The sequence below is a fragment of the Xenopus tropicalis genome, chromosome 7, assembly GCF_000004195.4.
Source record: "Xenopus tropicalis strain Nigerian chromosome 7, UCB_Xtro_10.0, whole genome shotgun sequence".
In the NCBI taxonomy this organism is placed as follows: domain Eukaryota; kingdom Metazoa; phylum Chordata; class Amphibia; order Anura; family Pipidae; genus Xenopus; species Xenopus tropicalis.
This window is the reverse complement of record NC_030683.2, coordinates 42,008,740-42,036,714: the sequence shown is the minus strand read 5'-3', so window position 1 is coordinate 42,036,714 and position 27,975 is coordinate 42,008,740. Positions and strand designations below refer to the sequence as shown.

Below are 27,975 nucleotides of genomic sequence, written 5' to 3'. Positions count from 1 at the left end.
ATTACCAAAAAGTTGGCTTTTCACTCTACTGGTGCGCCGGCCCAGGGATTCCGTAGACAGAAGATATACGGAAGAGGAAATACTTGCTACTGCTACCCCGGGCTGGTGCAGTTTTCTCCCTAACAGGGGCACCAACCCGGGGTAAAAGGTAAGCGATTAAATTCACTTGGGGGTGCCTAACATTTTGGCCTTTTCTTCTCCTTTAAAATGACCTGAGCTTGCAGTTTTTAAAAATGCGCACACAAGTTTAAAACGTGTGCACAAAAGAAATTTCTTGCACATTTGGCTGAAATGGAATTTGAGGGAACATTGGATAAGGATCCTTTGTGCCATGCTGGGCGCATTATAGCACGTTGAGTCTAGTTGCATGTGTCATAGTGCTTTTTTGTGTGCACCTGGCTGGCCTCATCTGCCTGTACGTCTGTGATTACGCTTGAATAAGTTTAGAATCAGGACATGGTCATGTCAGTATGTTGGCACCAAATCCTTGCCTTTGTTAGGACACCAAAGGAAAGTGAATGGTGTTTAGTTACCCTACTTCCTGATCCTGTGTATTTGCTGCTGATTGACTCCCTGCATCTTTAAACTCTTGGTGTGTCTCTTTCGCCTGAGCCTGCTATAATGAATTACGCACAAGTGCACCTATTGAAACAAGGGAACCATGGACTTACCATCAGTCTGGACCTGCCAGTAATTCAGTGTTGCCATCTGCATCCAAAGCCACAACTGATTTGTGCCAAGTGAAAAGTGAAGTGGACACTAATCTCTTTATTAACACTGCGCTGCATTCCAGTCATAATTAACATACTGTACCAATTTTTCAAGGACTTCTGTTTGCACTTTGAACTTAATCGCGACTTTTGCATAGCCATTACGACTTTCGCGAATTGTCGCAACTTTTTCGTATTGAGCACTCGAAAAATTTGTGACAATTCGCGAAAGTCGCAAAATACCGATCATTACAAAAAAAAACGCATTCGGACGCTTTTCGGACGTTCGTGGATTAGTAAATGTGCCCCAAAGTGTTAAGCTGTCTATTCTTAGTGCTGATCATAATGTTAATTAACAACTATTCTGTTCTAAGCCATATTGTGGCACTGGCTGGATTATAATTTTTACCTCAGTCTAGATAAAGTTGCCAACTAATCAGTTTAATTTCTGATCCTGGTTAAAAATGCAGTATGTAGGGTTGTGTTGAAGCATATACTTCTAAGCATTATATGGATATTTTAGAATTGTCAGAACATAAAGGCATGGTTGTTAGGGGTGTTACAGAGATGGCAAAACCACCATTTGGTTGCTACAATATCTATAAGCAACATTATTGGTGATTCCCCATTCCTTTGTCCCTGGTTATTTACTAGAGGCTGCTTATGTACCATATTTTATTATAATAATAATAATAATATGTATTTATAAAATACAAAGCATATACATACCCTGAAGTTAACCAGCTATTTTCTGACCTCCCTTTTGATATGCATTGTGATCAGATAAGACACTAAAGCACGCCATACAGTCTGATTCTAAGCTGTTTATTAGACTGTTTATCGGGCCGAACTGACTGCCAGTCTGACCAACATCTGGCTGAGGATCACCTGGATATCCACTGAAGAAATATAAGGCTAGTGCACCACAGGGCTCAGAAAAATGTAGGCTGAGAATCAGCCTCTATACTGGCATCAACCTGCAACCTTGCCTGCATCTGCCTGTACCCAGAGGGAGACAATGCTTTTGGGTGCTGGCAAGGTTGCAGGCTGGTATATTTTACTTAAATAAGGGCTTGCACTCACAGGCACAATGGTAGTATTAAAAAGTGTCTTTTATATATGGTATACAAAAGGATTAACAAAAAAATTACACTAATCCATTTTAATCAATACAATACAGTCAATTTCAAAGTATTCTATAAGAAAAATGTTCATACGTAATGAAAAAGGACACACAGGTAAGCGGATACACTTGCCAAAGATGAGAATTACCCCAATGTTTCGGCACAGAAAGCCTTCAAGGGGAATCCTTAAAATAATGTGGAAGATATAGATATAGATTGCTCAGGGGCTGATTCTCAGCCTACAATCACACTGGGCGAGTACTACCTCAGCTTGTTGATGTGGTCCTGTGCTATCATGCCTTTAGATGTCCTTGTTACAATGGCATGACAATTACAACTCAGAAGCTGGTACCAGGAGCATGGAGGACCCAGGGGTATAATTTCAGGGGGTCCAGGCTCCCCCAGTTACACAATGAGAAAAGGTTTATAAAAGCCAGCTTTAAAGGGGAACTATCATGAATTACATGTTACTTATTATAGTCTGAGTTTTTGTTGTAATCAGTTGATTTTGCCAGATCAGTACAGTGCCAGGAACAGTGCTCTGGGCTTTGAAAGAGGTATTACACAGGCTAGGCAGCAGCTTATGGGAAAAGAAGAATGCAGCTGTTACAGAGGAGATAAACATCAGTGTCTTAATAACTAATGTTTTGATTGTAATTAAAAGAACTCTATTTGCACAATACCATCTAAGAGCTGAGTTCATGGTTATTCACCCGAAAAAGCATACAGTCAGTCATCCTGGGGGAGATTTAGTATGTTCTTTGCATGCTTGCCAGCAAGAAACAGTAGCCATGTGTGGCTTTATGGTTGGAATTCTTGTTATATAATCAGAACAACAGTTTTATCAGTGATCCTTTATTTCAAAGGTCTAGAGTTGTATTGCTTTCCCTTGCAGCACTACAAGGAAAAACAAGCCTGTAGAGACCTCAATACATTTTAATAAGACAACTTAAAAATATAAGGTCATTAGAAGTCACAGAGAAGATACATAACCATATAAAACCGCAAGGCTGTAGTCAGAGTGCTTTTCTACAGGATATGGCCCTCTGAGGTGCCCTCTAATATCCATATATTTTACAAGAGGTGGTGCAATATTTGTAATATTACACAAGTTTCAATACCATGTAACTCAAATGACATCACTGAGCACTAACTTTGAGTCTCTTGTGTATAATAGTACACAAGCCATTAATAGTCTGTAAAGTATACCCTTATAATTAGTGCTTAGTAATGTAATTTCTGTCACACAACTTGTGAATTATAATAATGATGTACCCTCTGTAGGATATAAAATGTCACTTTAGATATCATCTGTGACAATGGCCCACTGGTAATCTCTGCTACTGCGGGTGACTAATCTCCCCGCAATAGCCTTCCCCAGGAGATGAAGTGAATTGCTGGTGGAAAGGCATAGGCGTTTTCAAAGTTATGCAAAGCTTTCTGCAGGAGGAAACTTTGGGGCGACTTCAGAAAACTAAGAAACGCATATGCCTTTCCAAAGCTGATTGACTTTGTTGCCGGTGTTAATTCCGGGAGATTAGTCACCCACAGTAGCCAACATTTAATCACGGGTGAATAATCTCTGCGTGGGCCAATACTTCAATACTTCAGTAACTCAATAAATAATACTTTTTTTTTTTTTTTTTCTCGAATATCTGCTATGTTTTACTATACTCTGCAATACTGCAAATAGTGCTAAATTATCACTGGGTTCTTTCAGGATAACCAGTTGTATGAATAAATATCACAAGCTCATTTCACATATACAAAATTAACATTTCTGTTTCTCAGCAAGGGATATTGTTTTTTCCTACATAGCTTTTTATTTATTATTTTTATATTTATTTTAATTTGTTGTGTTGTTTAACTCTTTCAGTTGAAAAACATTGCACCAATCTCTAATAATATCTGCCCTTGTTTAACCTTACCCTTTCAGTATCTGGCAAATGCAGCCTCCTTTTCTGCTGATAGTGATAACAATTAATTACCCAAAGAACACAGCAAGTACAAATTCAGATATATTAAATGCTTTTACTATGTCATAACTTTTATCTATCTGGGAATGTTAAAAAACAGATTTGTAGTGAGTAGAGTTTGTCTTGTAAGGTAACAACTTTTTTTTAAAAATGCTCACATTAATTGGCTCCAGTGGTTATGTTGGAATGGAGAAACAGAATTTGACGAACAAGCAGGCTCTTGGCAGATTGCTAGAGCAAGACATTTTCCTTTGAGTGGGTGCTTTGGCTGAACAGAATACTGCCACAGGGAAATATGGTCCTTGTTGACACTGCTGATAAGATAAAAGAATAGATATTGGATGAGCAAAAAATAGCCTCAGTATCAAACTGGGAAGAGATCTAGCAGAATAGAATGACTTGAGAACAGGGAATGGGTAGAAGAAAAGTACTAGAAAGTAGGTTGGGTTAGTTAAAGTATGGTCAGATCAGAGAAGCAGGTAGAACAATGGCACTGGGGCCTCAGGGGTGGCAAAGTATTTATGTAAGTATCTATCTGCATTAGATAGTCAGTGTGACAGATTTTACTGTGTTTTCCATGTAATTAGCTTATAAATTAGTTTATATTTTATTTAAATGGGAGCTAAATCTACTTTAGTAGACATCCATCTCCAGTCATAAATAGGAGTGTTATGGCATTGCAGGTTAATGCAAATGATAAAAAGTCAGATTCTCTAAACAATGGTGTATGACTGTGTGGCCAAATAGCTTTTTGCAAGAAGGCCCGAAAATCAGATTTACAAATAATAAATTAAAAAGTGGGCCCAATGGATAGCCAGGGCAAGAGTGCAATAAAAAAAATAATTGAAACAACAAAAGTAAAAGACATTGTTTATGGTGCAAGAAGAAAAGTAACCTTCAATTTTCTTCCAATAGGTTTTATTTTTTTTGTGCTTCATCAGCCTATTTTTTTCATTTTTATATATAACAAATAACCCATCCATGCTGTGTGTCATTAGTGCATTGCAGACAGATTTAATGGATGTTAATGACAATTTAGTGTATTTTTTTCATGAATAAAAATGCTTCCCCCTATAAGGAAATGAAAAAAATATGACAATAAAAAAAGGTATTATTATGAAGTTTATCAGGACTGTAGCAGGCTTGTTTTGTAATAAGGAGGGTGTTGGGTCTGCAGTAAGAAGTGTAGCATGTCAGTCAGAGCTGTCAACCTGACATCGAAGCTTGCCGGGCAAACTGCAGAATATTTCCCCCAGACCTGGAAAGGATGTCACAGACATCACACCGGAAGTGACATCACTTGCATGCGCAAAATCGCAGATGAAGCCGAAAATTTCCCCAGGCATGCGCAAATTCATCAAATAACATCACTTACTACACACGCGTACCCGAAATTCACTGCAGGACTTTGTGAGACTTCAGCAAAATCTGGATAACGCTGCTGGGGGGTAGGAGAATGGGGGAGAGCCTTTGAAATCGGGTAACTCCCAAAGAAATAGGGGAGTTGACAGCTCTGGTCAATGCATTGCAGCAGTTTTGTGCATGTTGTAAGGGGCATGGTGTACAGCTGTAAAGGTGGACTATGTGTTGACAATGGAGGGAAACAATATGTTTGTATGGAAGGGGGAGAAATATTTCTTTGAAGCAACAAGAAATTGGAATGAGTATGAAAGTATAATGTATGGCATAAAATACAGTATTATATAAATGTGTGTGTGTTTGTGTGATCTTTACATATGATATGACTCAATGCAACAAACCATCTCGGTAACAATCCTTTAATCCATGTGGGTTCCATCAGGTACTTTTGGCTAAAACATGTGTCCCTTCATGTCCCATTTTATTTTGAATGCTACAAAACTTTTTAGGGACCACCCTCACATTCACGAAAAGGTCAGAAAAAAGTATTTGTAAACTTCTGCAAACCCACAATGGCTCTACTTTCTTTCTGAGCAATTTGATCTCAGCATGCCATAGGGCAGTGATCCCCAACCAGTGGCTTGTGGGGAACATGTTGCTCACCAATCTTGGATGGTCCCCTCAAAACAAGATTTAGTACCAAATAAAGCCTCCTGTAAGCTGATAGTGTGCATAAAGGCTACCTACTAGCCAATCTTAGCCCTTATTTGGCTCCTCCATGATCCTTATACCCCTAATCAAAACCCAAAACCTGCCATATGATTAATCAGAATGCTCTGCTCCATAGTATTGCAGAATTGCTGTGCAGCTCATTGTGGAAAAGGGCAAATAAATGTCCCTAGAGGTGCTGAGCTTAATTCTGCCATCCGTTCACACCAAATATCACACACCTTCCCATCAGACCAATCTGATTCCTTTGTATCTGGAAACTACTCACCTGGACATTATGGCAGAGGACAAATTATTCACCTAGGGGTTTTCAAAGAGACTGAATAATAGAAGAAGATACTGCATGACCCAGAAATCAATAGAAATAGCAAAATGAAAATTGGTATTAATTGTTAGTCATTCTCTCTTTCCCCGTCTTTCTGTCTTCTCTGTGTAGCCTTATAAACAACAAGAATGCACAAATAAAATAATTACGCCATTTTGCTTAATTACAGTGACAGTGGTTTAGATGTTCTAAGTTCAGCAGTAATATGGCTGGTTGTATCTCAGTTTAACCTTTTTTTCTTTTTTAAATACTTTGAACAAAACATCTTCCTTTATGTTTAAACTATACAATTTGACCCTTCAATCTTTACTTTGAGCACAATTGCAGCATTCTAAAATCTGTATATCTTTTTAAACCACTCATCTGTTAGCAGCTTGAATAAAGGCAAAGACACAAGGACAGAGCTTTTTGAAGTAAATATTTGAAGATTTGAATAGCATTATACAGTATCCATTGTACTTCTGATACAGTATTCATATCTGCCAGTCTCGGTTACCATGCCCAAGGTAATCTGTGGAATCTGAATAAATATTTGGACACAATGAGGTATATTGGATACTGCAGAAATTAGATTTTCAACAATTTGGATTCATAATATAACACAGTATCATTATTTGAATAAATACATAACCAACAGATAGCCTATTAAAGAATCTTACCAAACTGGAATATATAAATCAGTAAATATTGTCCTTTTACATCTTTTCCCTTGAGCCACCATTTAGTGATGGACTGTGATCTGCCTCAGAGATCACCTGACAGAAAATAATGCAGCTCTAACTGGAAAGAGTGAAAGACAGAACTCTGTCTCCTTATTGGCTGATGTGGCCCATACTAAAAAAGTATATTTTTATGAAAATGGTTTATTGTACAGTGGTGTGAAAAACTATTTGCCCCCTTCCTGATTTCTTATTCTTTTGCATGTTTGTCACACAAAATGTTTCTAATCATCAAACACATTTGACTATTAGTCAAAGATAACACAAGTAAACACAAAATGCAGTTTTTAAATGAGGGTTTTTATTATTTAGGGAGAAAAAAAATCCAAACCTACATGGCCCTGTGTGAAAAAGTAATTGCCCCCTGAACCTAATAACTGGTTGGGCCACCCTAAGCAGCAATAACTGCAATCAAGCGTTTGCGATAACTTGCAATGAGTCTTTTACAGCGCTCTGGAGGAATTTTGGCCCACTCATCTTTGCAGAATTGTTGTAATTCAGCTTTATTTGAGGGTTTTCTAGCTTGAACCGCCTTTTTAAGGTCATGCCACAACATCTCAATAGGATTCAGGTCAGGACTTTGACTAGGCCACTCCAAAGTCTTCATTTTGTTTTTCTTCAGCCATTTTGAGGTGGATTTGCTGGTGTGTTTTGGGTCATTGTCCTGCTGCAGCACCCAAGATCGCTTCAGCTTGAGTTGACGAACAGATGGCCGGACATTCTCCTTCAGGATTTTTTGGTAGACAGTAGAATTCATGGTTCCATCTATCACAGCAAGCCTTCCAGGTCCTGAAGCAGCAAAACAACCCCAGACCATCACACTACCGCCACCATATTTTACTGTTGGTATGATGTTCTTTTTCTGAAATGCTGTGTTACTTTTACGCCAGATGTAACGGGACACGCACCTTCCAAAAAGTTCAACTTTTGTCTCGTCGGTCCACAAGGTATTTTCCCAAAAGTTTTGGCAATCATTGAGATGTTTTTTAGCAAAATTGAGACGAGCCATAATGTTCTTTTTGCTTAAAAGTGGTTTGCGCCTTGCTGGCCATTTTTGCCCAGTCTCTTTCTTATGGTGGAGTCGTGAACACTGACCTTAATTGAGGCAAGTGAGGCCTGCAGTTCTTTAGATGTTGTTCTGAGGTCTTTTGTGGCCTCTCGGATGAGTTGTCTCTGCGCTGTTGGGGTAATTTTGGTCGGCCGGCCACTCCTGGGAAGGTTCACCACTGTTCCATGTTTTTGCCATTTGTGGATAATGGCTCTCACTGTGGTTCGCTGGAGTCCCAAAGCTTTAGAAATGGCTTTATAACCTTTACCAGACTGATAGATCTCAATTACTTTTGTTCTCATTTGTTCCTGAATTTCTTTGGATCTTGGCATGATGTTTAGCTTTTGAGGTGCTTTTGGTCTACTTCTCTGTGTCAGGTAGCTCCTATTTAAGTGATTTCTTGATTGAAACAGGTGTGGCAGTAATCAGGCCTGGGGGTGACTACAGAAATTGATATTGAAATTGAAAATTGAAATTGATAAACCACAGTTAAGTTATTTTTTAACAAGGGGGGCAATCACTTTTTCACACAGGGCCATGTAGATTTGGAGTTTTTTTTCTCCCTTAATAACGTAAACCTTCATTTAAAAACTGCATTTTGTGTTCAATTATGTTATCTTTGACTAATAGTCAACGGTTTTTGATGAGCAGAAACATTTAAGTGTGACAAACATGCAAAAGAATAAGAAATCAGGAAGGGGGCAAATAGTTTTTCACACCACTGTATGAACTGTTACTCAGAAATAACTACATCTCCTTGCATACTCTACATCCCCTGGCATTGTTGTTCTACTGGGATTACTGACATAAGGGCTCATTTTGGTTTACTAGGGGCAGAACTAGTTGGCAACATATTTACTGAATTGTGACCATCAAGTGCCATCCGTTTTTTTTACTTTTTCATATGTGTGATATACATGTACTGCTTTCCCTATAAAGCCTGCTTTGATGGATGCAGTGCATCCCTGTCTTTTGTACCTCTCTTGAACAAGCAGTAAGTTAAGGGCTTCTTTTGTGTGTTGTGGCAGTAGGTGCTCCCAGTTGCACCAAATGAGTAACATGCAAACCACGTTTATGGAGCTGATTGCTCCAGAACACCTAATTATATGCCAATGCAACTTATTCCTCATTTTCATTGCAGACTCAATTTTTGTGCCAAGATTAACACTTAGAGGAAGATTTACCATCCATGGCCGGACAACAGATTGATAGTTTAGTGGTCTCATTTGGTTTTGCAATGGATTGCTTTGGCTTGCTGTAGAATGATGCAAAGTTTTTTCCCCCCTTGAGCAGGTTATTGACAAAAATGAGTCTCCAGGTCCTTGCTAGCATATAGCTTAATGCAGTAGCTGTCACCCCCCCCCCCCAGAACAATCAAAAGAATAGTTTTGACTTTTGAACTATTTTAAGTCTAATAAAGCAAGTGCAAAAGCACAGAATTCATATGTAAAGCTATTTGTTATGTATCATTTACAGTATTTTAGAAGCACATGTACAGTGTTGTGGTCCACTCGTAAGAACCACTGCAGTACACGTGCGTAATACAAATGCATTTGTGTTTAAGACAGGTAATACATACTTTATTTGGTATAGCCACACTCTAAGGCAGTGATCCCCAACCAGTGGCTCAGGAGCAACATGGTGGTCACCAACCCCTTGGATGTTGCTCTCAGTGCCCCCAAACCAGGTAGTTATTTTTGAATTCCGGACTTGGTGGCAAGTTTTGGTTGAATAAAAACAAGAGTTACTACCAAATAAACCCCCATGTAAGCTGATGCTTAGAGGTTACCTAACAGCCAATTTTATCTTTTTTTTGGCACCTCCATGAACTCTTATGATGCTTGTGTTGCTCTCCAAGTCTTTTACATTTGACTATGACTAACAAGTAAGAAAGTTGGGGATCCCTGCTCTACGGTCTCACCAGACCATTTGAATAGACTGAAGCTGAAATGTGTGATCTGTTTCAGAAGATATACATAGATACACCCACACACCCATGGTCATACAGGTAATGTGAGGACATTCTCTATACTTGATTTCATTTTTTTCTTCTTTCTTGTACAAAACCATCTAACAGATAGAAGCAACACAGAAGCAGTATTTGATTAAAGTGCCACGCAGTGTTTGCTGTTTTTTTATTCTTGAAGTATTGTTTCAAAAGCATACATATTTTAGAACTTGAAAATATTTTTTCTTTTTAAATATTAAGTCAGAAATGCAGTGTATTTTGTTTGCTTTCCATCAGAGTAATCCCTGAGGCAATGTGATTTGCATTCAGTTTAATGCTACAGCAGAGCCATTTATTTACTTTTGAGTTTATCTTTGTACCATCTGTTATAATGTATTTTGTCTATTATTTATTGAGTCAGACTCAGAGCTGTTCCTTTAATGTCTGTTTTCAGGGAATGGCCCCCAGCATTTGCCAAGATATTTTTTGTTTTACTGGAATGTCGATCTCAGTGCCCTTCTCAACCCAATATTTATTAATAGCCTTTGGTGTGGATTAAAAAATCAATCTGTAATGTTTTTGAATGCTATAACTGCCTCTGATGCTGTAGAAGAAAAAAATAAATTAATGTTTTGTCGATGTAAGGTACAGAAGTGAGAGCATTTCATCCACAAATGCATAAAATGTGTTTGCAGTACAAATATTGTTGGAACTGAAAGGCAAATTTTTATGTTTTTTGTATTCTTTGATAGAGGTTTATTAAAATCCTTGCATTTATACATTTTTACATAGATACATTTATGGTTCACAGTGCTGTTCAACTTCTGTGGTACCAAGGGCCCGGCATTTTTCTGGCCTACATGGTGGAGGAATGGAAGCGAGTGTTGTCCATGACCAGTTTTTAAATCACACCAATTTAAAGCTATGCCCATGTTCCCGCACCCACCTTTAAGACCAAACTGCAAGAGACTGATTGGCCAGCATTAAATGGCACAGTAACATCCTGCATCAAATGGCACCAACAGGCCAACATTAAATGGCACAGTTACACCCAGCATCACAGGTTCTAACCGCTTCAACCTATTTTTTTTTACTAACAAAAATGTCCCCTCTCCCACTGTACATTCCCCTCATTCCTGCTCTGCTCCTGGCCAGAGTTCTCACCTATAAGACTGACTTAATGTCACCCGTGGCACGCTGACCTCTTTAAAAGTCTTAGAATTTCACAGTGCGCTTCTCCTTGCTTCTTATAAAAATTGCCATGTGCTCCTCTTAATGTCTCCTTGCTCCACTGATTATGTCTGATGTCAGATGTAATTAATGGAGTGCAATACACATTATTACAGGAGTTCATGGAAATTGTTAAGCACTTGAGCGGAGGAATGCAATGAGACATTTTAGGACTTTTTTTATGCCACTTAGTGGCATAGCACTTTATCCTGGGGATAAATAAATGATTCCTGTTGCTTAAAAAGATACTGACACCAGAAATGAAACCTTTTCACATCTGTCATATCATTTGCCATAAAAATATTTGCCCGATGCTTTTACGTTAAGGAATTTCAAGTGACAATTACTTACGAAAGCAGCCCTATCAATGAAAACATGAGCTATAGGTAACTTTTTATGTAGATTCATATTTTAAAAAGTAGTTTTTTCGTGTCATTATCACTTTGAGATTTTTTGTGAAATGTTAAACTTAAAATGTTGACCCTGGAGTTGGGGACAGGGGTGGGGGACATGGGCTACGGGGTCAGCTTCCTCTACAGCAACTTTTGGGCACCCGCTCACATGCAAGTGGACATGGAAGTGGAGACATGGAAGTGGAGGACATGGAGAGCACATCGATTGTAGTGCGTGCCTTCCGAAGACTCTTTGCTGGAGGGCCCTGTGCCACTTTGTTATGCCGCTGGTTGATAGATAATATATGTTATTTACATAGAAAAAAAATATCTGCCATTGCTGATATGTGAATTTGTTATTTGCAGATCTGTCAGACTGTTCCCTGAATGCCTTCCCAATTGGCCTGTATGTAGTTTTGAAGCCAGTTGCACAGAACATTCATTCCATCAATCTGGCCAACAATGAAATCAAGGCTTTAACAAGCAAATTCTTCAACACGTTCACTTATGTTAAAGGTTTGTGTAATCCATTTTTTTTATAACATATTGGACAATTGAAATGAAAGGGTATATAGCCAATCTGTACAAATACATCCATGTAGAGTGTAAGGAATTGTCAAGGGCACTTTTATTCCCAAGTAATTGTGTCAGGGGTAAACAAGTACTGATGGAGAAAGCATTAAGTGGTGAATTTTTCACGTTTAAATTTAGTGACGCTATTTTGTGACAATTTTCAATTGGCCTTTTAATTTTATGGTTTGGAATTATGTAGAATTTTTTTCAGCGTCTCTCTGATTTAATTTTTTTTAGCTACCTGGTTGTTAGGGTCCATTTTACCCTAGCAGCCAGGTATTGGCTTGGATGAAATAATAAAAGATGAACAGGAGAGAGTCTGGATATAAGGATAAGTAATAAAAAGTAGCAATAACATTGTAGCATAAAAGAGCTAAAGTGTTCGGGTTGCTGGGGTCAGTGCGCCCTGCTTAAAAGCTGCAAAGAGAAGATAACTATAAAAACTATTTAGGTAGAAACAAAAACTATACAAAATTAAGACCAATTAAAGAGTTGGATAGAATAGGCCATTCTGTGATATACTAAATGAACTGACAGGTGCTATAAGTAACTGTGGAACATCACATCAAACCAAATATTTGCACCCTTTCAGACCTTTAATTTTTTTACAGTAAATAGCACTGCCTCTTATAAAGCTACGAACATTTGATTGAATTCAATATGAAATGTATTTTTTTAAAAAAAATATATATTTTTTTTTGTTTGGTGTTATATACATCTTAACTATCTCATATTTATCTTTCTGCTTTATTGAGATAAAACTTTATTCAAACTGAATGACTCACTTTATTAACCATGCACATTTCTACCGTATCTGATATGAAATATCAAAATGTTCCTAACCTTGACCAAACATCCCAATCCATATTTTCCAGACAACAAAGACATCTCAGTTTTGTTTCCTATCTCTGTACCCAATCACAGATAAACTAATAGAAAAGCTTGTACACTTGAACACAATATCCAAGAAATTGCTGTGAAATCACATCTCAGACATTCCTCATTGAATTTAACCCCATTCCTTTTCATTGTAGCTTTGCCAAATAAACTGACAGATTCTCATCTTTTTTTCAACCTCTCCATGAATGGCAGTCTTCTCCTATTCTCTCATACTTTGCAAGTTTCTTTCATGAATTTTAATTACCTGTTATCCAGTAAGCTCCAAATTACAGGACGGCCATCTCCTATAGACTTTATTTTAATCAAATAATTTGCATTTTTAAAAATTATTTCTTTTTAATCTGTAATAATAGAACATTGTGTACTTGATCCTCACTAAGATATATTTAATCCTTATTGTTGACAAAACAATTCTATTGGATTTATTTAAAGTTTATATGTTTTTTGAGTAGACTTACAGTGTTGTGATCCAAATTACAGCAATATTCCTTATCCAGAAAACCATATAACAGGCAGGGCCGGAACTAGGGGTAGGCAGAAGAGGCAGCTGCTTAGGGCGCAACAATTAGGGGGCATCAGGCAGGAGCCTCTTCTGCCTCCCCCTAGACCTCCTCCTTTGTCATTGCCCCCGCCGCTTGTCATTAGCGGTGGGGGAAATGACCCATCGCATCACACCCAACCCGAACCCGAACCAAAGCATGGGGGGAAAGGGGGGGGGGCTTGGCCCACCCCTGATAACAGGTCTTATTCCTGAACCTACTAGTTTTGAAATGGCCCTTAAATAGGGAAGTTAACTCTAAAGTTACCATTTAGCATTTCATAGAATGTCCTATTCTCATCTTTACTAGTGTTAATTTGATCCTAGCAAACAGCTGAGATTACAAACTGGAGAGATACTGAACAAGATGCTAATCAAATTAAAAATATAGATTTGCAAAATGTCTAAGTATAGGACCATAATGAATGTTAATTTAAATAGGACACTAAAAGGCAGATTTAAGTGTGAAATTAGTGCACATCACAGTAACATTCACCCATTCTCTAGTCATTCCTATGGCGTTTTTTAGAGGAATATTTAACAAATTGTGAACTCTATCTTTCACTCATTGATAAATAAGCCTTTAAAAATGCCATAGACAAGAGAGTGGGGAATTTTATTGTGGTGAGCTCTAAATTCACACTTTGATAAATCTGCCCTGTAATGCTTCTCTCTGTCTAATTTCACTATTAATATGTAACTGTATTTCTAATAATATTATAATGATAATTTCGATTGCAGTGCTTTTTTTTTAGTTTATATATAGGTGATGCAGGAGATGAACTTGAGCGTTGATCACTTTATAATCTAATTAGAGTAATTTTGTAAAGTAAGTTTGTTTTTTTAAACCGGGTGTTGAGAAATTGAAGGTATATATTAAAGCTTGAACAGTTTAAAAGCTTAGTACCCGGTTATTTCACAGTCTACATTATAGCATTCAGCTTTATGGGCTATTATCAAGAAAATTAAACTTTAAAATAAGATTTATCTTATGAAAGTAAGAAAGTTTCTGAATATAGTCCTTTTAATCAAGTTTCTTTTCACTAACCCCCTATAGGCAATCTGTCTCCAGTTCTGACAGTTCGCTTTAATACATCATCTAGACACATAAAGGGAATACATAGCAAGATGTGTTTGACCTAAAAAAAATCTGATACCAACTTCTGCATGAAAGAATAATCTGATATCTCTTATAAAAAATAATTGTAATTGATAATATTTAGAACATTTCTTATTTCCATGTGACAATGAAGCTCATATTAGCTTTTCATTTTCAGGATAGTTCCTCTTTCATTCTAAGGTAAAGAAAATGTTTAGGTTGCTAATTTATCCTAGACCCAGATATGTGCATTGTTGGGCTTCACATCATTTCTTGAACTGTGAAATTGTAAGATTTACTAAAGCATCTCAGATTTGCTTCAATCATGGTGTGACATGTGTAATCCCTAATGCAAGCGGTTAGTGTTTGACAAAAGGTTAAGGGAACTATCAATGTAATCCAAAGAATCCATGCAATTCATTACAAACCTTTAGCCACAGATGTAATAAAGAGATACAGCTGAAACAAGAAATAGAAATATTCACTTTTTGAATTATTTGATAGTATCAGGCACAGTATAACGGAATGCAACAGAGTATCTCAGAGACTATTCTCCAATCCATGGAGAGGGCAGCTGCTACCTTTTGTTTAAAAAAATGGCCTTCTGGTCCAGGCCCCTTATCTGAAGTGTTATTTTATGCAGCCATTTTGACCATCCTCTCAACTGTAAGGATGTCAGTATGAGGCGAAACTTTTGTACCTTTCCTTTTAAAAAAATATTGGTTCTCTACCTAAAACATCCTTGCAATCTATCTGACCAGTCAGATTTCAGCTTTCCAAAGGGTGAAATGCAACAATACAATGATTTCTCTCCATCAATACACCCACTAATGATATTTCATTATTCTATAGTATGCAATATCTCCAGAGGATTGTAGCAGCCCATTGCAGCAAAGAGAAAACATGCACCAAGGGTTTTACGATTGGTAATGCTTTCCATTTGTCTGTGCTAAACCAAAGCCAACTAATGACATTGTCGCATTCCATACCAGGGTGTATAGAATAACAGTGCACAACTTCAATATAAATTGATTGGTGTGCTTGCTTTATGACCCTGAACTCACAATCTTGACTGGCAGTGCCACAATAGAAGATGTATTCATACCACTGATACCTATGTTTGCTATGGATATGCATGTGCAATAGTTTCAATTTCCAGTGGAGGTAATGTTTTTCCAAATTATGCTTGTTTCTTAAACACAATCCATTGTCAAGAATATTACAAATGCTGCTGTGGATGCCCGATCTTAGAAGTTTCATTGTCCTCCCCTTAGACAAGGGGTCAAGAGGTACCTCAGCTAATATGTCTATATTTAAATGCAATATAGTTTAAAAATGTCAATGTTCCCTATCATTCTGACACAATATGGCTTATCCAATATTGATGTTTTACAAATCATCATTTCCGACTGTCACAGTGTGCATGGTCCATGTCAGTCTCCACAGACCTCAACAGAACTGCACTATTTGAGATATTGATAATGAGGAAAATAAATGACGCCTGCTGTATTAGCTACTTGCCAGAAGTAAATTACATTTTATGACCTAACAATAAATAAGGCTTATTTTCCTTTAGGAAAAGAAGGTTTCTCAGCTGTTGCTAATATTAAATAACATAGTTTTGCTGCTAACTTTTAGTGTACTTTTTAACATTATCGTACATAAGTGCAATTAAAATCAGCCTTTCTTTATTTCCATATATATAATTGAATCTTTTATGGTATTTCTGCCATCTTCCTCTTCATTCAGGCAGTTCAGCATGAAAACATTGTTTGAAATAATGAAAGCATCATTATGGGATGCTGGTTCAGTAATTACTAACCTCTTCCCTTTATACCACACAGTTCTGTGTGGGTAGATCAAAAACACAGAGCAACCTTGATTAACAAACCCAATTGTACCTAAAGTTTATCTGGTTAGAAAGTGGGTGTTTAGTGACAGAGGCTGTATGCTGTATACATGCTGGTCATGCAGTAGAGGAATAAAAAGTTCACAGAAAGTTATGTATGTGTGTATATGCTATTTTCTTTTGTTACCGTATATTGGAAGGCAGTTCCCAATAAAGTGATATCTATTGCAGCCACCATTTGAGGGGCATTGTACACCCCTTTAGAAACATGATTCCCATTTCAACAATCTGGTTCATATACGCTGCCTAAAACATTCCAATCCACTGAGAAGCCCCCTGTATAAACCAACCACTCTTTTCTCCTAGCTGCAGCCTTTGTTAGGCTATGAGATAAGACGCATCTTATTATATTATTATTATATAGCAATTGAGTAACAAAAAACATAGATTTTTCTTTCACCTATTATTTTATTTATGTTCAGCACAAGCATTGTTAATTAAACTAATGTTGGAAAAGGCTGGAATCAGTTTGCTGGACCAGGAAAATAACAATTTGACAATCTCTTTGACCTAAATGTTTTACCTAGGTAGAGACAGACTGTTGCTGTTATGGAGAAACACTTTCACTTTGATTGCTAATCTAAAATTCTACTTAACTCTTTTGAACACTTTCTTATAAATTCACTCCGTACCCCCAACCTGCCTTTAGTATCTAGTTATGCTCTCAATTTACTATAATGCTGAAATGGCTAACTACAATTTATCCTTGTATCCTTACTTTGTGCTCATCAGAAATAATATCTCTTTGTCTTGTTAATATGTAGTTGACAATGAGAGAATACTGATGCATCATTCTGTACATGAGGTCCCAGGGAAATTGATCTGTCACTTTATTCTGTAGATTTGCAACAACATATACTGACTTCTAGTTAGAATTGCAGAAATTGATGGTGTCCTGCCAACAGGTTATTTCTTATTTCATGGGTCACTGTACATATAAATGAACTGCTGGAGTCTTTTCAGTCTCTTTAGACCCCTTAATTTTAAAAATGAAAATATTTTGTTATTCACTTGCTGAAGGGATTGTTTGCAACTGCTTAGCATTTTAACAAGAGGGTAAGAGGATAAATAAACATGTAAAAAACATTTTGGGGGTCACATATTGAGTAGGGTCCGCTTCTCTCCAACTGCTTTTTGTAGGCAGGTAAAGAAAAGTGGATCTGCTCTCATTAGCATTGACCTGAGTGCAGCAAGAGAGAGTGTAGATTGGTCCGGAAATGCAGATCTTCTCAATAGGTTTTAGTCACTTTTTTTAATGTCCTGAACTGTTAAATGCCAACATTTGTGCCTTCCTGTTCTATTGTAGAGAACCATAAACAGTTTCATACTGCTCACGACACCCCTCACCCATGTATAAAATCCCTGCTCCCTCGCCGCTCTCCTACCTGAGAGCCAAGAGGGGCGCAGGAATGTATATGCAATAATAGAGGAAGCAGTGGTCTGAGCCCCTACTTGACCGTGGAGTCAGCTTCCTCTACTGTTATGCTACTGCAAATCACCCTGTTGGGAACGTTGTTGGCATGCTATGTTTAATATCTTTTTGCTAATAAATTTAAACGAAAGTAAAAGGTAAAGCAATACAGCAAATCCGACCAAGAGGAAAACAAATATACAGAAAGTTCCTGTTTGCCTAGATTGTCAGAAAATTGTATGTAGGGATGCACCGAACCCAGCATGACGGATTCGGCCTAATGCCAAACTGAATCCGAATCAGGAAGGGTTAAAAAAAAAAATCCCCTTAACATTTAACCCTTCCGTATGCTAATTAGCATTTGGTTCGGCCAGTCACAATACTGAAGCTTGAATGAATAACGAAAGTTTTGTACTCGTTACGACAAATACGATTTTGTCAATTAGCGCACTATCCTAACATCAAATAACTATTTCTGTAGATTTGTGTAGCTTGTTTGGTACAAGTTTTTACTGATGTCTATTTATGAGATCAGTGCTGTCCAACTTCTGTGGCACCGGCATACTTGGTAGAGGGACGATAATGCAAGCCTGTTTTGCCACTCCCCTTTATTAAACTACACCTACTTCACACCATACCCATGTTATCACAAGAGCTTTTAAGACCATGCCCACATTTATGGTGGTAGCACACCAAAAAATTCCAAATAATTGGTGCTCACTGCAGGGATGTCACTCTTCACTCATATGTGAAAAAGGTTAATATTGTCATATTAAGCCACACCCATAAATCCATATGCCTCCTTCTTCAATGTGGATAGCATAGCAACCCTAAGCACATAATTTCACACCTTAAGGACCCCCTAACAACTGTTTCCAAATGCTGACAAACTACCAAAACAACCCTCCGCCAGGTTCACCTCCAACAGGTAGCATAGGGCAGGCAGAGTATGGCACACACAAGCAGCATAGGGCAGGCCCAGTATGACACATACAGGCAGCATAGGTCAGGCAGAATATGCAAAAGGAAGGAGAGAGGGAAACCTTTCATGTCTATGTAAGTAACTGATAATGACCACTCCAAGATGAACAGTATGTACTGCAGTGCATACAGTGACACAATCTGAGGGTACAAGTTAATCTCAGTACTGATACCATTTAAAGCTTCCACAAAGGTAAGCAGTCACAAATGGGGGCCATAGATCATTCGGAGCAAATGCTCTGAAGCTTTTATGTGGTTCCTTGAACAGAGTTGGCCACTGTCCTATTTTTGTTAAAGTCTCTTCTTTCCTTGCTGTATGGAACTTTTTTCTCTGAGAAATCTTCTGTTGATCCCCTTAAACAGTTTGCTTGTATCCCAAGATATCCCTCTCTTAGGTGTTTAGGGCACCTTTACCTGCTCAGCATGTGGTATATGAGAAAGATGCTAACCACAAAGTTCCCTCTCACATGCATGCAAAAGCTTGTTAAAATACATTTAGAAACGTTTTTAGACTTACACTGTATATTAAATTCCATTTCAAATGCTGTGGGACAAATCCCCTCTGTTTGCTTCCCTCTCCCCTGCTACCACCTACAGGTTTTAGTAGGTGTGATTTAGGTATTGAAGACATGAGTACCTTGAGACTTAACTTGTATGTGACTACATGTTCAATATGGTGCTAAGTGTCCCATGTCTATATATTACATTGATATTTCAAATGTTATTTTGCTTGAGCGCAGGCTTGTTCTTATGAAACCTTTGTGAAGACAATCCCTCAAGACAAACTGTGTGCATCTTACCCCTGCCAGTACTGCTGTAATGATTTCTACTGAGTGCATAGAGGCGTTGTATATTAAATCTCTAGAGTGCTGCTGCAGCTGCCTTTAAATCACTGAGAAAGGAAAAGTAGCATTGAACCTACTCAACCAGGTGGTAACTAAAATCCATAGGTGCTGTTCATAGGCTTTATGATTGACAGGCCTGATAGAAAATGCCTTCTGTAAATATATGCATTAAAGCATTCCATCATAGAGACTCACTCTAATGGCACGCTATGGGTTAGACTTACTTAAGGTTGAGTTTTTTTTCTCCTGCTCAGTTTCAAATACAAACGGCATATACATTTTTGTCCACATTTATGGAAAGTTGAGTGAACTTTCTGAAGCGTTTTCCTTGACACTTTTTTTAAGCAGGTCTAAGATGCAAGAAAACATCATAACCTGTGCACACATTAGTTGCAACTTGGAAAAAAATATAAGCTGATCAACATGAAAAGACACAAGAAAATCTCAACTTGTGGTTAATAAATTGGCACAATTTGTGTGAATATAAACACATAGATAGTGGTAGAAGTGGTTATATCAGTGATGTTGTTGAATACAAGTTGACTCTTGATGGAATGCTGAGTTTTAGATCATAATTCCCACCATATTTTCCTTTAATTTTTCCCTCCAACCTGGCAATCTGCAAGCTACTGGAAACCTATGCTCTATTAATCAGTTAGGTCCCCCTCCATTATGTTCTTGGGTTTGAAAGACTAAGGTGCAACTCTGCTCTTTTGTTGCTTGCCATGTCCAGGCCCTATTCCTCACCTTTTACATGTTTTTGTTTTGTTCCAACTTTCTTTGCTTTTTAATTTACCTGCCTTGTTGATTTTTTTTCTTCTACCTTGTTGCCATGCAATACTGCTTTGTTCAGCTTCATAGATAGACATTTCCTTGCCTTTTCATAAGGTTTCTTTTTCACCTTCATCACATAATTTTGCCTACTGGATTTTCCAGTTCAATCCTAATGACAACTCATTTTATCAAATGGCTTAGCTGGAAGGAACAAGGTATCTGTTATAGGTAGAAGACCGCATCAACATAGCGATTGGTAATGTTTTCCCTTTTTCAAAATATGATATCACTGATTTACTAGTGCCTCTACTGGTACCCACTGCTTACAGGAAAACAAAACAGTAACACCAAAAAATGAAAGTGTATAAAAGTAACTAAAATATAATGTGCTGCTGCCCTGCACTGGTAAAAGTTGTGTGTTTACTTCAGAAAGTCTACTATAATTTATATAAATAAGCTGCTATGTAGTCATGGAGGCAGCCATTCAAAGGAGAAAAGGCACAGGCACATAGCAGATAACAGATAAAACACTATTGTATTCCACAGAGCTTATCTGTTATCTGCTATGAACCCGGTGCCTTTTCTCCTTTTTTCCAGCTTGAATGGCTGCCCCCGTGGCTACACAGCAGCTTATTATATAAACCAGTGCTGTCCAACTTCTGTGGTACCGAGGGCCGGAATTTTTCCGACCTACGTGGTAGAGGGCCGATAATGGAAGCCAGTTTTTACCACTCCCCTTTTTGAAACTGCACCCACTTGAAACCACGCCCATGTTATCACATGACCATACCCATATTAATGGTTGTAGTACAGCAAATACCTGCCATACTCTGCCTTCCCTACCCTGCCTCTGTGTGCCATACTCTGCCTTCCCTACCCTGCCTGTGTGTGCCATACTCTGCCTTCCCTACCCTGCCTGTGTGTGCCATACTCTGACTGCCCTACCCTGCCTGCGTGTGCCATACTCTGCCTTCCCTACCCTGCCTGTGTGTGCCATACTCTGCCTGCCCTACCCTGTCTGCATCTGCCATACTCTGCCTTCCCTACCCTGCCTGTGTGTGCCATACTCTGCCTGCCCTACCCTGCCTGTGTGTGCCATACTCTGCCTGCCCTACCCTGCCTGCGTGTGCCATACTCTGCCTTCCCTACCCTGCCTGTGTGTGCCATACTCTGCCTGCCCTACCCTGCCTGCATCTGCCATACTCTGCCTTCTCTACCCTGCCTGTGTGTGCCATACTCTGCCTGCCCTACCCTGTCTGTGTGTGCCATACTCTGCCTGCCCTACCCTGCCTGCATCTGCCATACTCTGCCTGCCCTACCCTGCCTGCGTGTGCCATACTCTGCCTGCCCTACCCTGCCTGCGTGTGCCATACTCTGCCTGCCCTACCCTGCCTGCGTGTGCCATACTCTGCCTGCCCTACCCTGCCTGTGTGTGCCATACTCTGCCTGCCCTACCCTGCCTGCGTGTGCCATACTCTGCCTGCCCTACCCTGCCTGCGTGTGCCATACTCTGCCTGCCCTACCTTGCCTGCGTGTGCCATACTCTGCCTGCCCTACCCTGCCTGCGTGTGCCATACTCTGCCTGCCCTACCCTGCCTGCGTGTGCCATACTCTCTCTGCCCTGTATGGCACACACAGGCAGCATACAGTGACACAATGCTGGCACTGCTCCTACAGTCTGCACAATAACTATATATTAAAAAAAAACGTTTTAATTGCAGTACCACCTCAGTATATGTTCTTTTTGTAGTGTGTAGGGTTTGAAGTGTGAACAGGTAAACAATGTGGGTGATTACAATCTGAGCCTGAGGTGTGAACACTGCAGGGGGGGAACAATGCAGAGATTAAAAGGTGTGAACAGTAAAGGGGATTACATATTTAAACAATACAGAGGGATTACAGCCTGAATCTGAGGTGAGAACCATGCAGGGGGGCAGTTAATCACAGTACTGATACCATTTAAAGCTTACACAAGAGTAAGCCATCAAAGCAGCCAGACAGGTGGAGGGCCACACAGAGGGGGGTCGCGGGCCGCCAGTTGGACAGCACTGATATAAACTATAGTAGTGTTACTGTAGCAAACAAACCAGTTTTACCAGTGCAGGGCAACAGTGCATTATATTTTTATTACTTTAAAGCTCTTTCATTTTTTAGTGTTACTGTTCCTTTAACAAAGAATCAGGCTAAAAGTGCTGCATATTTCCTTTAGAAATTAGAGGATACCCAGTGGGAGCTCAATCATTCAAATGATGGGAAACACAGATAATACTCTGGTGAGCAGATGCTTTCATTTTTAGGTCATTTATGTACTTAAAATAATTTATTAAAAAAAGAAAATAAAAATGGTAGCAGAAAACAGAATAAAAAATATTCATAATCACCGTTTTGCCGTTCACTTTGTAAATTAGTACCACTGCTGAATTGTGCAAGTGCAATAGATTTTGCTATTGATAAATGGCGAGTATGTGTTTTCAATACTTTTCACATTAATAAAACCTGTGATCCTGGATGTAATTCATGTGTTTATCAGCGAGATCAATGTTCACTTAGAGGAAACAGAGTCTTTACATTTGACCCACAAGGATTATTAGCTTGGGATATAATACCTGTAAGAAGGTCATCCTGATATATGGCTCTGATGTTATTGAATATAGAACAAAACCATGATATGTTTCTAGGTTATATATATGAGAAAAAGATAAATAAGAAAGATGAAAATTCTTCCTTCTGTAAAACTTGCTGAAGATCAAGATGTGATCATTAGCTGTGATTTCAGTGATAGATTAGTCCCACACATACACCTGTACCTGCTGTCTCTTTGCTCTTTAATCTCATTCTATAAAAAGTTCAATGTGTACTTTTTGTTTTCCTTTAAATAAGCATACATTGAACATAGCAGAAGAACCACAGTATTTTACATTTACCAACTTCTGAGAAGAGTTTAATTCATAGTGAAGCAGCATAGATCAATTTGTAATTTGTTTTTATTCCCTCTATGATGAAAAGGTGCATATTTTCAAAATTCCAAATTGTGTTGAGCAACACAGTTTGATTCACTGATTCATGCCATCTGACCTTCAAGCATACTGTGCAGTGGAAGTTTTCTATTTATCTTTAGAAGCCTGGAATGAACGTGGATGATGTATGTGATAAAACTGTAGCATCAGTTTAGTAGGTTATTGCCTCCTGATGTTAGCCTCAAACTACAAGTAAGGAAGTATTACATATAAAGAAGGACTGCATCAACCAGTGTAGTATGCCACTGGACTGCAAGTTGGACTGCACCAACCAGTGTAGTATGCCTCTCCCATACCCCCCAACTGTCCCACTTTTCGCGGGGCGCAACCTTATAAAAGGGCCTGTCGCCGCTGTAGAAGGAGCCGCATAAGGAGCAGGAGCCACAAGAAGCAGTGTCTATGGGGGGCACTGTGTATGGGGGGCATTTACTATTGGAGGTACTCTCTATGGGGCAATTGGGGGCTACTGTGTATGGGGGGCACTGTGTATGGGGGCATTGTGTATGGGGGGCTACTGTGTACGGGGGGCACCTGTGTATGGGGGGCTACTGTGTATGGGGGCTACTTTTTATGGGGGGCACTGTGTAAGGAGGGGCACTGTGTATGGGGGGACTGTGTATGGAGGTAATTGGGGGCACTTTCTATGGGGACATTGTGTATGGAGGGTACTTTCTATGGGGGCATTTAAAAATGAATTTAACAAATGGGGTGTGGTAATTGGGGCGTGGCCACAAAGTTGGCGTGGTCAAAAATTTGCCACATTCATTTTACAAATGTTGGGAAGTATGCTCTCCTGACAGAAATATAAATGCATTTTCTTCTGAAATGACAGGTCTCGAATACCAGTGTAACTACAGAATCAACAATATAGAGCAAAGTACACACTTCCACATCTTACCAGTGCACCCTTCCTCTGCCTTGAAGAATACTAAACTAAAATTACTACACTGGGGTAAGAAAAAAGGGACCTGGAAAATCTGCATAAGGGGTTTACAGTTATACAGTATGAGAATATGTTTTAATCAGTTAATCTAAAATGCATTTTTTTCTCGTGGAGCAATTATTTTATCATTTTTTACTGGCTGATAAAAACATTATTAACTAAGCGGTTAAAAGTTTAGGTACAGAGAGAAACCTACTTTTTAACCCCCTTAGTCCACCTATTCACAAAAAGACAGGGGACGTGTCCTGCCAGCTGAGGGCACTGATTTTATTTGGGGGCAACGACACCTACAAACTCCTGTAATAAACCTCTGCTCTCACCCATATCAATATATTTAGGACATTAAGACATTTTGTGCACCAGCTATTGCAGTATACTTAAGCAGTACCTGCAACTTGCCTGTTTATTGGCAACTACTGGGAGGACAAAGCACAAACTGTGGTAGTTCTGGGCACAGGAAGAATCATGGACTAATCCTGAGTTCAGCTGTAGTAAATTTAAGAACTGACTGTCAGCTTTGCTATGGGCACTGCCTGGAAAACATAAAACCATAAAACAAAACTTTCTATCCATTTACAACTTATTTTGGTGAGCGTCTTATGAAGCTGCCCCTCCAGCACTCATTCTCTGTTCACTTTTAAAAGAACATTTTTTCTGACCTTACTATAGCTTGTAAGCGCTCACAAGTAATAATTTAACATAGTAACTTATTAAAAGGTAGTTTCAGTGAAGTTGTTGCCGTGTGGTTTTCTGATCCCCAGGTAAAACTGTTATAGAAAAAAAATTATATTTCTAGTTTCAAGATTGAAACCCCAGATGATGTTATTAAGTTTGAAAAACATTCTTATATTCATTGCTGTTTAATCATACTGCAGGAAAGCTGGGAGTTCAAGGGAATAAGTGGGTGGTAAGGCATAATGTTAAGTTCCAATAAAGAGACTTATTTTCTATATTATATTATCAGTCTTGTTTAGCATTATGTTGGCATATAATATGATGTGAATTAAAGAAAATTGTTCAGTTCAGAGTTTATTGTCATATGCACAACGTACAATGTACACAGTGCAATACAAACCTTACTTGAATGCTTTCTTCACAGACTAAGCACTTAACTCTCAATACAACATGACAATAATCACTATAAAATTCTATTTACTTAAAAAAGTGTGGTACTTACCAACAGCGCCGGACTGGGCCGCCAGGGCACCGGGAAAAAACTCAGTGGGCCCCGGCAGCCCAGACCGAACCCCGCCCCCAGGGCGCTCCTGCGATCCTCAGGTCTCTCTCCCCCGACGCACCGCAGATGAGTTTCATTTAGACATGCCCCTGAGTCCGACCCTGCTTACCAAGCTTAACATTTGCAATGACTATTCCATATACTATTATCAACCATCCATAAATGTGAATGTAAATTAGCTTGGCAAACTTGACATTTCCAGTGTCTATTAGCAATATTACATACCTCCCAACATTTTGAAAATGGAAAGAGGGACAAAAAGAAATGGCGCGCAGTGGAATTTTTTTGACTATGCCCATTTTTTGCAACCACAACCCCTATACCACTCCGATTTGACTAAATTTGGCAGATTATTTAAAGTTTGAAAACATTTCTGGGGGGTTTTTGGTCTTTTTTTATGTGTTATTACAGTTTTGTTAAAAAAGCTGAAATTGCCCTTTAGGCTGCAAGTCTTAGTTCCCTCAAGAGACCAGTTTAGCTTATTAGTTACAATTGTATCTCAGTGAAGGTGTAGCTTGTTAACTTTCTGGGCTCTCTGCCAAAAGCTACTTATTTAATTAAATGTGAGAAACAATGTTTCTTAATGCAGGTGAAGCTCGTTAAGATTTCTGGGCTTTCTGCCAAAAGATACTTTTTAATTAAATGTGAGAAACATTTGTATCTAATTGCAGGTGAACCTTGTTTAACTTTCTGGGCTCTCTGCCAAAAGCTACTTTTTAATGAAGTTTATATCTTTTTTTATCTTCAGTGCAGGAGATCAAAAGGAAATGAGGGACTTTTCAGTAAGAATCCGGGACTGTGGTTGAGCTGTCAAAAGGGACTGTCCCTTTAAAATCAGGACAGTTGGGAGTTATGATATTATATGTATGCTCAAAGGGATGCAATAAGCAAGCAGGCTAGATATAATGTGTAATTGTTAATGTTTTTAGCTTTTGGGGCTTTGATCTCTGTTTTAAAGAATAACTTTTTCACTGTAATTTATCTCTAATAAGGAGAGAAGACCAACATAATACCTATCACAGTCTATTAATGGGCTGACTGAATATTTAGCTGTGCTGGCTGCATCCGTATGAAATAAAAGTGCTACTGCCTTTTTATTTTCTTCAGTTTTACTTTACTTTTATTTTACTTCTGTTTGTGTAGTGGAATCTATTAAACGTGACCATTTTATTTCTCTTTATATGGCAAGGATTCCAGAAATGGGGGCTTTCCCTTTGTAAAATGTTTAATGAAACTGTAGAATACTTAATTAATTAGACAAAAGTGAGTAGGACTGTCCAGAAAAGGGATCCAAAACATATGGTTTACATTTCTTATCAATGTATATCCATATTTAAGCTAAATGGAGAATCATTTTCATTAATCATATTACTGTACTGATTACTATTAAACAGCAGAAACATATTGGCAACACATTTTAATGGTATTTGGAGATCATATGTCCTGTGAATCAGATTAGTACAATCCAGTGCCCTGGAGCCTTCCCCAGGGTAAGTGAATCCTGTTTCTTTGTAATTCTCTCTCCTGGGGTTTTTTCTTCTGATAATCTTTATTGGTCTCTTCACCATGTTGTGTCATATGGGAATGGGTATGGGTGGGTACAGTATGACATGGGTCTGGGGGAAAGGAGATGAAACTGGATATCTGCAAGAAAGAAGAAAAGAATTTGGGAAAGGATCAGAGAATGGTATATTGGATATGGTCAAATTGGTACATGCGAAAATTAGAGTGATAACGGACAAACTGGAACATGGGGAATGACAAAAAAGGGAATGGCACATAGTAAGGGGTAAAGGTAGGAAAGGAATAAAAGAAGAGATCGTAAAAAAAAACAGAGATTGGTAAAGGTTATGTGTTAGTAGCACTCCCTGCTATTGCATTGTTGCACGTTATAAGCTTGTGCTGCCTCGAGACACATGGTTGCTTCCCAGTTCAATAAATAGTCCAAGGAAACAAAAGACATTGATCTATTGCTTTAAATAGTGATTTTATTAAGCCAGTTTTGCCACAATAAATAGAGCATGCATGGGGTTTACACTTCTCTTTGTCATATTATCTGACTTCCTGATAATGTTTTTTTGGAAATATGCATTGGCCTTGTTTATTTCTTGCACTAAGCAAGGCAAAATCTGAAATTGAAAATAAATTCACATTTTTACTTTCTGTCTTGATGAACAAGGTAAAAAAA

General features: G+C 38.5%; 1 protein-coding gene across 1 annotated transcript in view; it reads left to right on the top strand.

Annotated features, from left to right (window-relative positions):
* Positions 1-27,975, top strand: part of lrrc20 (leucine rich repeat containing 20) — a 114,142-nt gene that overhangs the window by 58,210 nt on the left and 27,957 nt on the right. Inside the window, exon 3 of the mRNA NM_001011063.1 lies at positions 11,927-12,076. Coding sequence (NP_001011063.1) covers positions 11,927-12,076 — 150 coding nt within the window. The remainder of the gene's footprint in view (positions 1-11,926; positions 12,077-27,975) is intronic.